Raw genomic sequence first — 14,688 nt, forward strand, 5'->3', positions numbered from 1 at the left:
TATTATTTTCAAAAATGTTTCAATTCCGAAATTCCACAATCCGCGAAAATCCTGTGAAAGTTCGAAATCCTTAAGTTCCATTAAAACCGAAACTTCCAAGTTTTGAAGTTCAAAAATTCCAATGTTCCGAAATCTCGATGTTCTACAACTGAACCGTCGCGAATTCGGAAAATGAATTATTTAAGAGTTGTACAGTTGAAAAGAGTAAAAAATTCAATAAATCTTGAAACAAAGTGTAGTATTCTTCGTTCGTCTTTTTTAACGAGGACCTCATTCTCCAAGTATGCAACTATGCGCTTCTTGATTGCCGTCCGATCACAGAGGGGAACTCCAAGTAGAATAACTCACCGAATAAGCCACCGAACAAGTTAAACAAAAGCGCCGCTCTTTATACTACTTCGTACTACTTGAAACTCTGAACGCGACACAACGCGAGTTTCAAAGTCGAAATATACAAAAAAATAAAAAAAGGATAATTCCTCGAGCATGCAGTCAATTTTGGTAAAGAATGTTCATTTGGTTTTAGTATACTTTTGGTCTAAATCAGCTAATAGAAACTTCTGTGTTTCGTTATGCTAGACGATCGAGTATAATCTGCTGGTATACGTATTCCATCTTACAAAAAATTATTTATTAAAATACAATCGAAAGAAGTCAACTTCGAGTATGACTCGAATCAATATCCCTGTATACATTTTGTGTGTACGGAGTAGAGAGATTCTCATCGTTTGCCTTCAGTTTTTGAAAAATCCAGAGAAAACGCGTGTTTCTGTAAAGGGTTTAAGATGCTACAGAGATGCTGAACAGAGTATGAAAAACCTAATGACTTTTGTTGACCGCATGATAAACGGATTAATGGAATACATTGCATCTGGTATGACACACAGGGAATTCGAGATTATTTAATTGGAAGCACCCGTTTCCCGCATCGCTAAGGAACAAGGTACTTTCATCGTGGGAACAAGGTAAATTGCGACACACGCGCCGTGCGGGCGCAACTCGCGTGCTGCTTCAGGAAATCCCGTGGCAGCATGCGCCTCCAGCCGAAGCCGCGATTGAATCAGCATGTAACGACGCGGACTGGCACGAGAGTCACGAGAGTCAGGGGAAAGGAGTGTGTGGAGTGCGTCACGCTCGTGCAGCGAGAAAGCGCACGCTGTCGCACGACCACCGGGGCATCACCACTGACGAATCAGTTTTTAATATACGAATACCAGCCAATCAGATCATTCAGATACCTTCGATTACGTTTTTATATGATTCACCGAATTGGCCAGACGGTTCATTCATGATTTAATGAAAATATTTGTCGAATTTACGTAACCAAAACCGGCCTCTGATAGATCTATCTTTCACACCAAATTAATTTGAATGTTAATCCTTCGTAGTTGACTGTCATTTTCATTGATATGCTATCTAAATGAAAACTTCGCAGAATAAAATTGTTGGTCAATCTCATTCAATATAGAACCGCGCATGTTTAAGATATTTCCATCAAATTATGCAATTGTTGCTTTGCATCGTCCAAGTGCAATCACAGAAGAAGATTCCATCTTAATCGATTCATAACTGGAAACGAAGTTGCGCTCGTATCTTAATTCTTAGGATTCCCTCGATAAGTCGGACACCTACATACTTTTAATCGTTTCGATCACTGTTCTTTACCTTTCTAGCTGCGTTAAAACGTCCGATTCGCGGAAGATGCGATGAATTCTCGAGCAGCTTGGAATTCACCGCGACACGGAGCGCGTCACAACGATTGATGTAACATTGTGACACCAATCAGAGATTCCGACGTTCCTCTGACGCAATTATTTTATTGGCAAAGTATTCTGTGTGCTCTTTCTACAGGCGCTCGATTTTCCTGCCTCCTTTAGATATGCACTGGCGAACATGATGCACTCCCCTCGGAAAACGTGCTGACAGAGGATAAAAAGCCTACCACTCGCTATATTGCATCCGAGATTACGAGAAAAATTCTTCAAATGAATTTTTTAGATTTTAACGAGTTATTAGGATCTTCCTACACATATGTGGTTTTGGGTGCGAACAGTCAATTGTTTTAATTATTATGCAACACAATCACGATATCTCTATTTGCGATGAAAAAGAGAACACGACAAAAATCGCTAAAAAAACAACCGACTCTTATTTTTATTCGAACTATAGAACTTGGAATCGAGCTGAACTTGTTTCCATATTTAGATGCACATGTAATTCAGAAGAAGTATTCTATTTGCATAAATGCCAGAATTCCAGTTTGACTGAAATTATTAAAAATTCTTCTGTCTTAATATGTATTAGTTCTCTGTTTTAAACTTTTGCTTCGACTTTTTCATGAAATTTTAGATTCTTGAATGTACTTTTTACTTTTAACTAATTTATTTGATAGATTAAATTTGTTTGTTAGGTCGTCAAGGGATTAACAAGGAAAATAACTTACAAAAAATATAAAAACAATTAACAAACACAATTTTAATTCGTTCAAACGAACAAATCAGGCGACAGATCGTTCCTGGTTGGAAAGCTCGCGTGCGTACCGATTTTCAACACCGATTCTGTAGCGATCACACAAGCTCTTCGCACACACTCGTTCATTGATAGTTCTGGGTGGTAAGCTTTGAAATATGCAAAAGCGCCCAGAAATGCATCTCCAGCTCCCTGTACACATATCGTTAACATTAATAACAATTATAAAGATTACTATTTTTTAGTCTGTTCATTAATTGCCAAACATTATAATTTTATGGTGATATTTTAAAACAATGATCAACGAATTTTTTCTAAAAAAAGCCCATAGACTATTTAACGTATGGAAAGAATTAAAGACTATGCAGGAAACCTAGGTTCTGAGCGATTAAATAAGTAAAATCAGTAATCATACTGTTGTATCTATGGGTTGAACAGATGTGGTAGGGACCAATTTAACAGTTCTGTCATTCTTGGATGCATATGCAGCTCCTCGTTCTCCAAGAGTAAGTATCACCGTATTGCAACCCTTATCTAATAGTATATCAATAGCTTTCTGCATGTTCAAAGATCCCATAGGTTCCACTCCAGTTATAGCCTCTGTCTACAAATACATGCATTAATGTACCTGTCAATCTAATTTGACTTGATTCTGTTTAATTAAAACATTATGCTGTCATAATATGATCTAATTTGTATATACCTCGCTCTCATTGACACAGAATATATCGCAAAATTTTAGCAATTCCAGATCAATGTTTTCTATAACAGGAGCTCCATTCAAAATTGACAGACCTATATCAAACCATATTTTGTGTAACTATTAAAATGATTGCTCCAAAGAACAATGACCATTTTTAAGTACAACTAACCATGGCCTTTATAAAGCTTTAAAGCATATAATGTGGTTTCTAAAGGTATTTCGAATTGGCATAATAAAACATTGCTATCCCTGATAAGGTTTATTGCAGAATCCACTTGTTTCGGACTTAACAACGAATTTGATCCTAACACGGCTACTATGCTATTCTCGCCTAAAACCAATTTTATGTGTAAAGTTTATGGCTGTTCAAGACACGGAACAACTCTTAAATATAATTTAAGATCCCATATATTAAAGATACATAGACATCTGCAGTCTATTTAATACTTACCATTGTCTGCAACAGTTATATGCGCTATACCACTGTGTTGATTTGGTTGTATTTGAACATGCGAAGCATCTATATTTTCTTTCTTAAATATCTTTAAATATTCTTGCGCGTAAATATCATTACCTAACTGTACGAGAACTCGGTTAAAACAAATGTTTGTATAACTTTTATAAAAAAAAAATCAAACAGAATGAAAAGAATCATACAGAAGCAACCATTGCCGTTGAAGCACCAAGTCTGCTAGCTACTATACACTGATTGGCACCTTTACCTCCATATTTTATCTCATAATTATTACCAATTAATGTTTCACCAGATTTCGGTAAACGTGGAGAGAAGCTACAACAAAAATGTATCCTGGCTATATTAGAAAGAATGACTTGATTTGTGTAATGTTATCTAAATGATTCAACCAATGCAATACCTATAGTTTTATATTTTTACTTTCTTCCTTCATTATACATTCCCTTAATGTTTTTGAAGTTCTGCTTTTACAAAGATTATTTTAAGGAACATAATTAGGTATATTATATTATTTAAAATTTGACATCAAATTTACATAAAATATCATTTTACATCATGTTGTTTCATTAATCTTTTTAAATTCAGTAGTTAGTAATTACAATAACTAAATTGCAATTAAATGTTTATGTAAAAATTATACTGCAAAATTTCTATATTTATGGTAAATGTTATTGCTTACCAAGTAAAATCAATCATACATGAACCAACAACAGTAATTCCTGGAGACATTTTTAATAATTAATTTGATCACTGAGTAGTGATTTTAAAGTAAGAAACTCTTGCGAGGTTATATAAGTACTGACTTTCGTCTAGAAACTGTTTCCTTTAAATAAAAAAGCACGAAAGATATTCTTGTAAACGATTAAAACCTGTTATCAATTTTTATCACAGTTATCGTATAAACCAATGAACTCATTAAATAGATAAACAATTTATTTCAACAAACATATAACCTAACTAATTAGTACATTTCATACAAAACAAGGATCAATTTTAAATAAACTTAGTTCCATAGTAATATGTGGGATAAAATTATTATCGAAAATAAAATTTTTATTATTGATTATGATATTTTCCAAATACATGTTTCATTAAGCTTTAAATGTATATATAACTCATACCAATTCATGTATAATAGATACAATTTCAAACTGACACACTATGAAATAAAACAAACAAGTAATCATGGAAAATAACGAGATTTCACTTGACTTTAAAAACAAAACAATAAAAAAGTGTTAACTGATATACATTTTTTAAATTTGTGTAAACATAGATAACAGATTTCGGAAAATCGTTTCGCTGCCATCTATCGACTTGTACATGAATTTCATAGTTGAAATAAGTATTTATCTACCGTCACTAAAATAGCTTCTTATTAAAATAAAAGCGCCGTATGCAAATTGCAAGATTAACAAAAATCATTTTTTGACGTTATGAAAATTTTATATGCATTTTTTTCTGTAGAGATTTTCAAAATATTGTACATATCATCTATGAGCGAAAATACTTACGCGGATTAGATAAAAATGTAACAATCCTTTATGTTATATAGTTACTCGTGTATACCCTATTGTTACATCTCTATAACTAAAATGGACAATACGCCAAATATTGAAATGTTATAAATGTCTAATAGTAAATTGTCGAAATAAATGAAATTTTAGTGATGCTTTATCTTAATTTCAGTTCACTCGTAAAACACCAGTAACCATATAACACTAACAGATAGTGGCGACGCCAAGTTTGCAGACAGAAGAAACAGCAGTGAAACAACGTGCTTAGCCCATTTTAACTATACAAGTGTCGAAATATGATCATTCATATTGTGTAATTTGTTAATAATTCGTACTCCCCTTCTTCATTTTATTCTTGCACAAACATAATACAATTATTGTATTTTTATAATTGAATACATTTTTTTATGTAACTCCCATATAAATAAAAGACAAAAGTAAGTGATATCAACGTCGACCCCCTTTTATCGCCGACATAAATTACCGGAGCCCCATGTTTCTCTGCTGGTATTGTTTTTAATATTTTATACCGTGTATGGATTTAGCCATGGATGTTCGAAATGAGGTACGATAAATCAGTAAAAATATTTATTAAACATGTTATAAAGTATTACAATCATCACAAGGAATTTTATAATGTCTATAGTATGTAAGGTTAGGTTTATGGTTACATGATGAAGTTGAATCTATCATTGATCATGAAATAAAGTTATAGTCAATTGAATGATCTTGTTTGTATATAAAGAATGTAATATATCGTGTAAAGTTAACTAAAAATATATTTCTTTTTAAACAATGTTGTATTTTATTGTGTAAGTTACTAATTTTTTATTCATATTAATTTTCTTTCCTACATCAACTTTTGTAATGATTCATTGATAATTCCATAATATCATAGTAATACATAATCAGGTAGAAAAATAAAATCAGAAGGTAACACTGCTAACTATTTATTGATTGACCTAAAATTCTGAATGTTATGCATTCATTGTATGTAATCTATTTTTATGTTAAAAACAAATTTTATAAAAGTGTTTTTTAAAGTATATTTAATTTACTAATATTTTATGTCATATAACATATTAATTATTATCCTATTTCATTTTCAGCTTGATTTTCAATTTTTGGATTTACACGATTTAAACGATAATGACAAGAATCATTTACTAGGTATTTTAAAATCCAATGTCACTAATGATGCCTTAAAATTACCATGGGATACAGTTGAAGCTAACAATGATATCAATACCTCTGTAACAGAAATTCCACAACTACAAAATCAGTGGTATCATAATGGTAATTATGTTTAAAATAAGCATGCTTATAAGTATATTTACATATTTATTGAAAATTATGTAATTTCCAAATGTTATAAAATATTATATATTATTTAGCAATTCCACCTCCATCTTCGTACACTCAACAAATAATGTGCAGTGACTGGCAGGGACCACCTATATACCCTGTTCCAACAGATGGTCATATACAGCCATTTATGCCAGCAATGACGTATTCTCATCCTAGTTATAATATTGGAAATGAAATTCATGATGTCAACTGTAATAGAGAAAATAACAGAAGAAATAATCGAGGAAGAGGAATAAGAAGAGATAATTTCAACCGTGGAATAAATCCTGCTAACGAAATGCAACCAGGATATGTAGGGGAGCAGGGACAATTTCATCCACCATTATCTTTTGTAGTTATGTATCCAGATCAGACACAACAACAGCAGTTTTCTGGTCATGTTCATTATCCTCCATTAGCTATTTATCAGCCAAATCTTCATACACATACAAATACACATCCCCATGCACAACCAGCATACGGATATCCTCCGTACCATCATCCTTCAGGAAATATGAGATGCGTTCGACAGACGACGCCTATGCTTTCTCAACCTACTCAAGAGTGTACAAAAGTACAGAACGTGAAGCCTCATGAAAAACGTGTGCAAAACGTTTATACGCCTGTTAAACAACCATTTCATCAAGTAAATGAAGAAGATAATTCTTCACAGACCAATATAGTTACTACGGTAATAACTGTAAATAACAGTAAAGTAGAACAATGTACTGATACCGCGGACGAAAATACTGCCAATAGAAAAAATTCAAATACAAATGGGAAGGTACCTCCTGTTAATGTTAAAATAGAGCACAATATTGTATCTACTGTAAATGAAAATTGTAACGGGACTGAAAAAAATGATGTACCATGTGTGAATATTAATAGTAGCATTGAAGTGAAACAAAATGGAGAAACCGACAAGGAATATAAAAACGAAACTGTTTCTAGTATTAAAACTACTGTTGTTAAAACGTTATCAAAATCAGTTTCAAAAAATGAAAGCGAAGCACAAAAGGAAGATGTTCCTGCAAAAAGTTCACAAGATGAAATTGTTACTAAAACACCAAATACACCTGTCAATATATCTACCGCACCGTCTCCAGCTGCATCTAGCGTGTCTTGGGCTAGTATCTTGAAAAAAGGAAATACAGAAATGCAATCGACTCCATCAAATTATAAACCAACGGCACGAATTAATCCTTTACCTATTAATTCAATCACAGAAAGTAATCCGGCGTCAAAAGCACAGTTACAGTCGATAGATAAAGACCAACACAGCGGAACTACAATTTTTACAAATGAAAATGTTTCATCTAGTATACAAAGTGTTGTTAATGAAAGTAAAAACCCGCAAGCAGAGTCATTACAAAATCGTTTCAATGATCCTATTGCTTATCGAATGGGTGGTATGTATAATTTGAATAAATTTAAAGGAAAAGAGTAGTCTTCTAGATGTAACATAATCATATGTTACATACGATTTAAATACGTTTTTAATTTTTTTTAGAATTTTTATTAAATTATCAAATGGATAAACAAACTGTGAGCCTATTACCAAGAGGATTAACAAATCGTAGCAATTACTGTTACATTAATAGTATATTGCAAGCTTTGCTTGCTTGTCCGCCATTTTATAATCTTCTGATGGCTCTACCACATTCTAAAAGTCTAAGTAAAATGTCTTCGACTCCACTTATTGATAACATGTAAGTGAAAGAACAATGTTTCTTTTTCATGGTTCCCACGTACAACCTGTGATATAATTACATTTTCTTTTGATGATATAGGATCAAGTTCGTACACGAATTTACGCCTTTATCAGATGCTGCACGTCTGGCAAGAAAAGATAGAGCGAATAAACGAGGAGAAGATACAATAGTAGACATACAAAGTGGAGTGGCTTTCGAGCCTTCTTATGTATATACAATGTTAAAAAATACGTCAGCCGCAGGTGTATTTTCTGTAGAAGGACGGCAAGAAGATGCAGAAGAATTCCTTTCGTGCCTTCTGAATGGTATCAATGATGAAATGCTTGAAGTATGATCATCATAATAATATTCATTTTATCCGGATCTTATCGATACAATTGAAATAACCGACTATTAATTATTTCAGCTCATTAAATTAGTAAATAACGACCACAACGTAACGACTAACGTTGAAACTAATGTAAACTACAACAACGGAGAAGAGGAGTGGAAGGTAAAATAAAAATTGATGACATTAAGTAATGTAATAATTGACGACAGAAAAATGCAAATATTAATTATATTTAATGTTATAGGTAATGGGTCCAAAAAATAAAGGATCTATTACACGATGTACCGAATTTGGAAGAACACCCTTATCCGATATATTTCGTGGACAGTTAAGATCTAGAGTATCACGAGCAGGGGAACAACCAACAGATAACGTCCAACCCTTTTTTACGTTACAACTTGATATTGAGGTATACATGTTTTTCTTTTATTATAAAATTGCAATAAAATAACACGCAACTAAAATATACTTTCTAGAAAGCAGAGTCCGTGAAAGGTGCACTCGAAATTCTTGTTGGAAAAGATCAGTTAGAAGGAATGACGTGCAGTAAAACAAAACAACAAATAGAAGCTTGGAAGCAAGTAACTTTGGAAGAATTACCAGTCATTCTTATATTGCATCTAAAATGGTTCGATTATAAACTTGATGTTTGCTCAAAAATTGTAAAAAGTGTAGAGTTTCCTGTTGATTTAAAACTAGATAGCAGTAAGTAGACATATCAATCATTACTTTTTAATAAAAATATAAATGATTTACAATAAGAAATGGAAATATTAAATATGTTTGTTTCAGAATTTTTATCGCCAAATGCTGTGAAAAAATTGAATCCAAAACAAAAACATTATAAACTATTTGCAGTTACGTATCACGATGGGAAAGAAGCAACGAAAGGTCACTATGTTACAGATGCTTTTCACGTAGGATACGGAGGGTGGGTCAGGTATGACGATAGTTCGTTAAAAGGAGTTTCTGAAAGTAATGTTTTAAAACCAACTCCTCCCAGAGTTCCATATTTATTATATTATCGAAGATGCGATACTATTGGAAATAATCAATCGAATAGTGGTAAAGGACGTTAAAACGAAAAGCATTAATTAAATTCTATAAGAAAAATTACATTCTGAATCTAAAGAAACAGTTTGAAAGAATAGCTTTTACAAGTTTTGTGGTTCTTGTTGATATTTATATCTAAATACAGAGAATGTTTAATAATCAATATCGTATGAGAATAGAAAACTATTTCTTTTCGACAAACTATACTTCCATCGAATATTTGTACTAAGATTGTTGTTACGAGTTTTATGCATAGTTTTCTTGGTACACAAAATAAAAAAAATAGTTAAAGTTGAAGTTAAATAAGAGTTTTGATTTTGGCATTCATAATTCTATTGAAGTTACATAAACGCTTATATATATTACATTTTATGAAAATATTAAATGTCAAGATCTCTTGTACATATCTTTCTTATCCGATTATAAATATACAATATTTGAGAGAAAAAAATATTAATAATCTTGTAGGAAAAAAAGAAAAAAAATAGAGGAAAGTTTTTCTACTTTAATGACAAAATTTCTACGAAATGCAAATTTTATATATATTTGAAAAAAAAAGTGGTATACCTTATGCCTTAAGTTATTTTTGTATATAACCTTCCTACGCCTTTATAAATACTTATTCCAACTTATCAATAATTTCTTTATTACATAATAATTTAATACAAATTTCTTTATTATATGAAAGTTGCTTAGCCATTGCTCATAGTACATTTATAGAAATAAAGTAAATTTTTAAGAAAAGAATTAAAAATATAAATTTTCGGTGTAAAGAAATAATTGGTAAGGTGGAATATTAATATTATTAACGAGGAAGATTGTATAAACACAAAATTTGTGTACAAAAGTACCAAACACATATGTGAGATTTATGTCGTCTAATTCTTTCAAAAAAGAAAAAGGGAAAAAATGCGAAAAAAAACACAAAAGCAAAAAAAAAAGAAAAGACAAATTTATGTATCCTCTTTTCATACATGTCAATGCATGTAAAGATCTATTTTTTATTTTTCTTTTTGTAGCACATGTAATTTAAAGAACCAAAACTTCGGCTTAGAAGTTAAGAAACTATATTATTTTATTGTTAAAATGCTTAAATTATTTCAAGGTACTTATTGAAGATTTCATAAGAAATACACAGATTAGTGTTTATTGAATTGGTTTTTGTATTACATATTAAGAATCTTTGTTTTGCTTTAGGTTAATGCTAATATTTTGTAACTTTTCTGTTTCTACTTTTGTTTTGCATAAAACTTTGTATGTTTAGTTCGAATTTAATATAATATTAAATAGCCGTGTAACATGTAAGTGTAACGATTTGATAAAACAGTAAAGTTACAAAAATCCCATTGCAAAGCATCTTGTTTACATTCTACTCATTAAATAATGTAAATAAGAAGTATTCTTAGTAAAATTTTATAGTTTATATTTATGCGATAAAATACAAAATAATATCCTTGATTTACTTCCTATGGAAATGTAAATATTATATATATATATATATATATACATATATATATAATACTATATATATCTAAAATTTATAGAAACTAATAAAAAATGTGTATATATATTATAAAAACTTTATTTGTTATAAAATATTTATTATCTCAAATATTTACACCTAATTTCCAACATAATAATTATTCTTTTGTATCATATTATTACAAACAAAGAACTGTGAAATTTATGCAAAATTACAGCTACATAATATATTTTAATAAATAAAAGATACATGTACAAAAGTTTTTCAATACATTTACAAGTTTTTTATTTATGTAATTATAGTTGCTTTACATGATCACAAATCAGATATAAGATCTCTTATATATTGTAGTACTGATGTCAAAATATACAATACTTGTTAGCAAGATCAAACAAATGCCACAAAAGCACTTAGAAAATGATAGGTGCTAAAAATGTGGGAGGCAAACTTTGCCCGCAAATAATTCTGAAATGACTGTAATCCATAAAGCTAACACAAAGAAAATGTAAGAAATACCAACTTGATGCGAGTTAGGTAATTGATATGGCTGTCCACCAATCTCATCAATGTGAAAGCCCATTGGAAATATAACTGCTGCCAGACAAAATAGCACCACTAAAATGTTTTGACATTCTCTTTTAATTACTCCATAACATTAATTTTTGAAACATTTATTAGTATCATTATACATACTAGCTGTAAATCCTACCCATCTGGCATAAGGAATAACATTACGATCCCAATGAGAACTAGCTAGCAATATTATTGTTACTGTTATCAAAATACAACCAACAAAGATGCAAACAAGAGCCATAAACCATTCTGGCTGTAAATCTGGACTATAACAAACTTGAGGTCTGTTGTATAAGGTCATACATGACCACATCAATCCCAATCTTGTATCTCCTATTAAAGAATGAGCATATAAACAATTAAGAATAGCAAATTTTTTTCATTGAAATTTTATTAAAAAAATCCTACAAGATACAATTCATATTTATATATATACGTAAGTTTATTTAAATAAAAATTACATAATTATAACAATTAATAATGCGAATTATTTGCGATTACTCACCACCAACATCAGTAATAATCCAATCAGGCATTGCTAAACTGACAATTGCGAATAGATCAGCAGCGAGAAACAATGTTCCCGAGATAATTGTTAATTTATCCATTTTGTATTAATAATAAGTGTATGTTTATCTATTATAAACAATAACAGTCATTATGTATACATTTGTTCTTTTTTTGTTTATTTCTTGATCGCTTAGAACTCGATGTCACTCGTTAGTGGAACATGTACAATTTCCTAACCTCAACTTCGAGCCTTTAATACATAACACATATACATAAGTATAATATAAGGATTATGTATCCAAACAAAGATGTTAATAGGAATATAAATATACATATATAGCAATGAATACTCAACTATAGAGTCTTTATTAGTTGAAAAGAAAATAATCAGAAGTACACAATAATATTTATAGTATTTTTTTAATACTAATAAAAAAATATTTTACAAAAAGATAAATCTTTTCATTATATACACGACTTATCAAAGTTTTTTTTTTTATATACAACATTCATTTAATTAGAACAAATATTTCAAGTTCAAATACTGAACGAAATATTTCATTATAATTAAAGCGTGTTGGAATATATCGAATAATTTCGACGTTTAAATTTCTTATAATTTGGTTCAATTTGTATAGTACGATTATTACCTGAAATATAAATAAAATTTATTATAAAAATTGAAAGAATATAATGTAAAATTTATAATCATGTGTCACTCACTATCACTTGTACAATTAGAATTAACTATAGATGTCAAATTATTTAAACTCCCATCTGCTTCTTTAATACTGCATATTTCTAAATCTTGTTCTTCATTATTACTTTTTGGAGATAAATTTAAGGGTGAAGTTTGATTAAATGAATCATCGCTTAAAGTTCCATTAAATGTTGAACTTAAACCATTATCTTCCTCAAAAGAAATAGAAATTTCATTGGAACTTGATATTTGTTCACATGACGTTTCCATTAACAATTCATTTGATTTATATTCTTTTGTATTATTCATCAAGTGTAATAAAACAGATGGATCATCAATACCCAACATACTACAGAACTGGGTAGTTTGATTATTTATAAACATTTGTGGTGGTTCAAAAGAACTATCTAAAGTATCAGGGTTGTAAGATTTTGCAGTTTGTGTAAAATTCAATGGAATTTGTAAACTATGATTAAATTTGTTTAGAACTTTTGTTTTTTCTTCTACAGTTGGTGTAAACACCCATCTAGTATTACCATATTGTCCAGGCATATAATGAATTCCACTTTTCACACTTAATAAATGATTTGTCAAATATAATATTGTCAACCACTCTAAATCATAATGCAGTTTTAATGGTAAATTTGGATTGTGCTCTAATTCAAGTATTTGAAGAAATTTTCTTTTTGGGAGACATTTATCTAAAGCTAAAAATTTAGTTACTCTTGTTCCTCCTTTTTCAGGAACAAGAGCTGCAAATTTACAGTGTAAATGTGCAGAAAACCAATAGCTCGGATAATGATGTTCTAAGAGTTCCATAGTTGGTGGACTACCAAGCATATTATTCTCTATATCATTTCTGTAATAAAAAAGTGGGGTATTGCAAATATTTAAAATTATTGTAATTATTATAAAAAAACTGATTGGCTTACTTGAAAAAAGGTTTCCCTTTTAATAAAATATTTACATCTCCATATTTAGTTATTCCTGCTGGCCAATCATGTGACAAGAATATATCGATGTTACCGGTAAGCTATTAAGTCAATATGTAGTAAATGATGTGATTAAATGATATATGATATAATTAATTAAAACACTCCCCTGATAATTTGTTCACAATAGATCAATAAAAACCAATATATTACCTGCTTTAATCTAAATATTTCTAAATTTCTGATATGATATACACTTCTAATTGTACTTTCAGTATATGGAGGCTTTTCATAATGCCCTTGCATCCAATGTTTGTTTTTATAGATGCCTGATAGTCCTGCGATTCTAATACCAGCTATTGTTATTACACCAGCATAGCCAAAATAATAAATATTAGGAGCTACCCATCCACCATATGGCAATTCTTGAAGATAATTTGATGCTTCATGATTTCCCCCAATAAACAATGTTAACACAGGAGCAACTTTTTCACCAGAATAATATCTATAATATGCAACAACGTATTTGAAACAATTTAAATACTATAAACACAATTTTGTGTTAATTTATATATAACTCACTTGTAAAAAGTACACATATCTTTATATTTATCAGGTATAGCCATACAATTTAAATCTGTTAAATTTCTTGTAGACTGAAAATCTCCACAGCAAATAAGTAAATCTATTTTTTTGCCATCAGATTTTTCCATTTCTTGAATGGTTTCATAGATAATGTCTAACTGACCATGCGCACAACCTTCTATAGCTATCCTCATCTTGAATTTTTATTGTTGTCTTTTACCTTTATAAATAACTACAAAGTTCCTTTACTTTGTAGGTAGCTGTATCAATTTGTTTTCAGTTATTAAAGTTTGATATT

The 14,688-nt window shown here is 30.2% G+C and overlaps 3 protein-coding genes across 10 annotated transcripts; 1 reads left to right on the forward strand and 2 right to left on the reverse strand.

Moving 5' to 3' along the window:
* Positions 1-2,451: 2,451 nt before the first annotated feature.
* LOC100879689 (ribokinase) lies at positions 2,452-5,183 on the reverse strand. Of its 7 annotated transcripts, none has more exons than XM_012293727.2 (8): positions 4,769-4,910; positions 4,327-4,470; positions 3,830-3,962; positions 3,624-3,750; positions 3,342-3,503; positions 3,173-3,264; positions 2,885-3,073; positions 2,452-2,661 (listed from the first exon to the last, which is right to left on the reverse strand). In XM_012293727.2, exons 2-8 carry the CDS (start codon positions 4,374-4,376, stop codon positions 2,485-2,487), a joined length of 930 nt encoding a protein of 309 aa, XP_012149117.1. In that variant the 5' UTR covers positions 4,377-4,470; positions 4,769-4,910; the 3' UTR covers positions 2,452-2,484. The 7 variants fall into 7 exon arrangements, with proteins under 7 accessions (XP_012149117.1, XP_012149121.1, XP_012149120.1 ...); XM_012293731.2 differs by lacking the exon at positions 4,327-4,470 and adding an exon at positions 4,048-4,108 and having other exon boundaries at positions 4,769-4,882; XM_012293730.2 differs by lacking the exon at positions 4,769-4,910 and adding an exon at positions 4,048-4,108 and having other exon boundaries at positions 4,327-4,619.
* A 188-nt stretch (positions 5,184-5,371) lies between these two features.
* Usp10 (ubiquitin specific protease 10) lies at positions 5,372-10,553 on the forward strand. The gene is made up of 9 exons (XM_012293732.2): positions 5,372-5,729; positions 6,274-6,460; positions 6,559-7,920; positions 8,022-8,220; positions 8,302-8,551; positions 8,630-8,716; positions 8,799-8,963; positions 9,031-9,259; positions 9,347-10,553. Exons 1-9 carry the CDS (start codon positions 5,700-5,702, stop codon positions 9,631-9,633), a joined length of 2,796 nt encoding a protein of 931 aa, XP_012149122.1. The 5' UTR covers positions 5,372-5,699; the 3' UTR covers positions 9,634-10,553.
* Positions 10,554-11,350: 797 nt separating this feature from the next.
* On the reverse strand, positions 11,351-14,584 carry LOC100880129 (lariat debranching enzyme). 2 transcript variants are annotated; one of them, XM_012293738.2, is made up of 8 exons: positions 14,388-14,584; positions 14,019-14,310; positions 13,806-13,906; positions 13,253-13,732; positions 12,691-12,824; positions 12,169-12,276; positions 11,784-11,996; positions 11,351-11,705 (listed from the first exon to the last, which is right to left on the reverse strand). In XM_012293738.2, exons 1-8 carry the CDS (start codon positions 14,582-14,584, stop codon positions 11,518-11,520), a joined length of 1,713 nt encoding a protein of 570 aa, XP_012149128.1. In that variant the 3' UTR covers positions 11,351-11,517. The 2 variants fall into 2 exon arrangements, with proteins under 2 accessions (XP_012149128.1, XP_076396777.1); XM_076540662.1 differs by lacking the exons at positions 11,351-11,705; positions 11,784-11,996; positions 12,169-12,276 and having other exon boundaries at positions 12,578-12,823; positions 12,897-13,732.
* Between the last annotated feature and the right edge of the window lie 104 nt (positions 14,585-14,688).

This window comes from Megachile rotundata, chromosome 2 (assembly GCF_050947335.1).
Source record: "Megachile rotundata isolate GNS110a chromosome 2, iyMegRotu1, whole genome shotgun sequence".
NCBI classification, from domain to species: domain Eukaryota; kingdom Metazoa; phylum Arthropoda; class Insecta; order Hymenoptera; family Megachilidae; genus Megachile; species Megachile rotundata.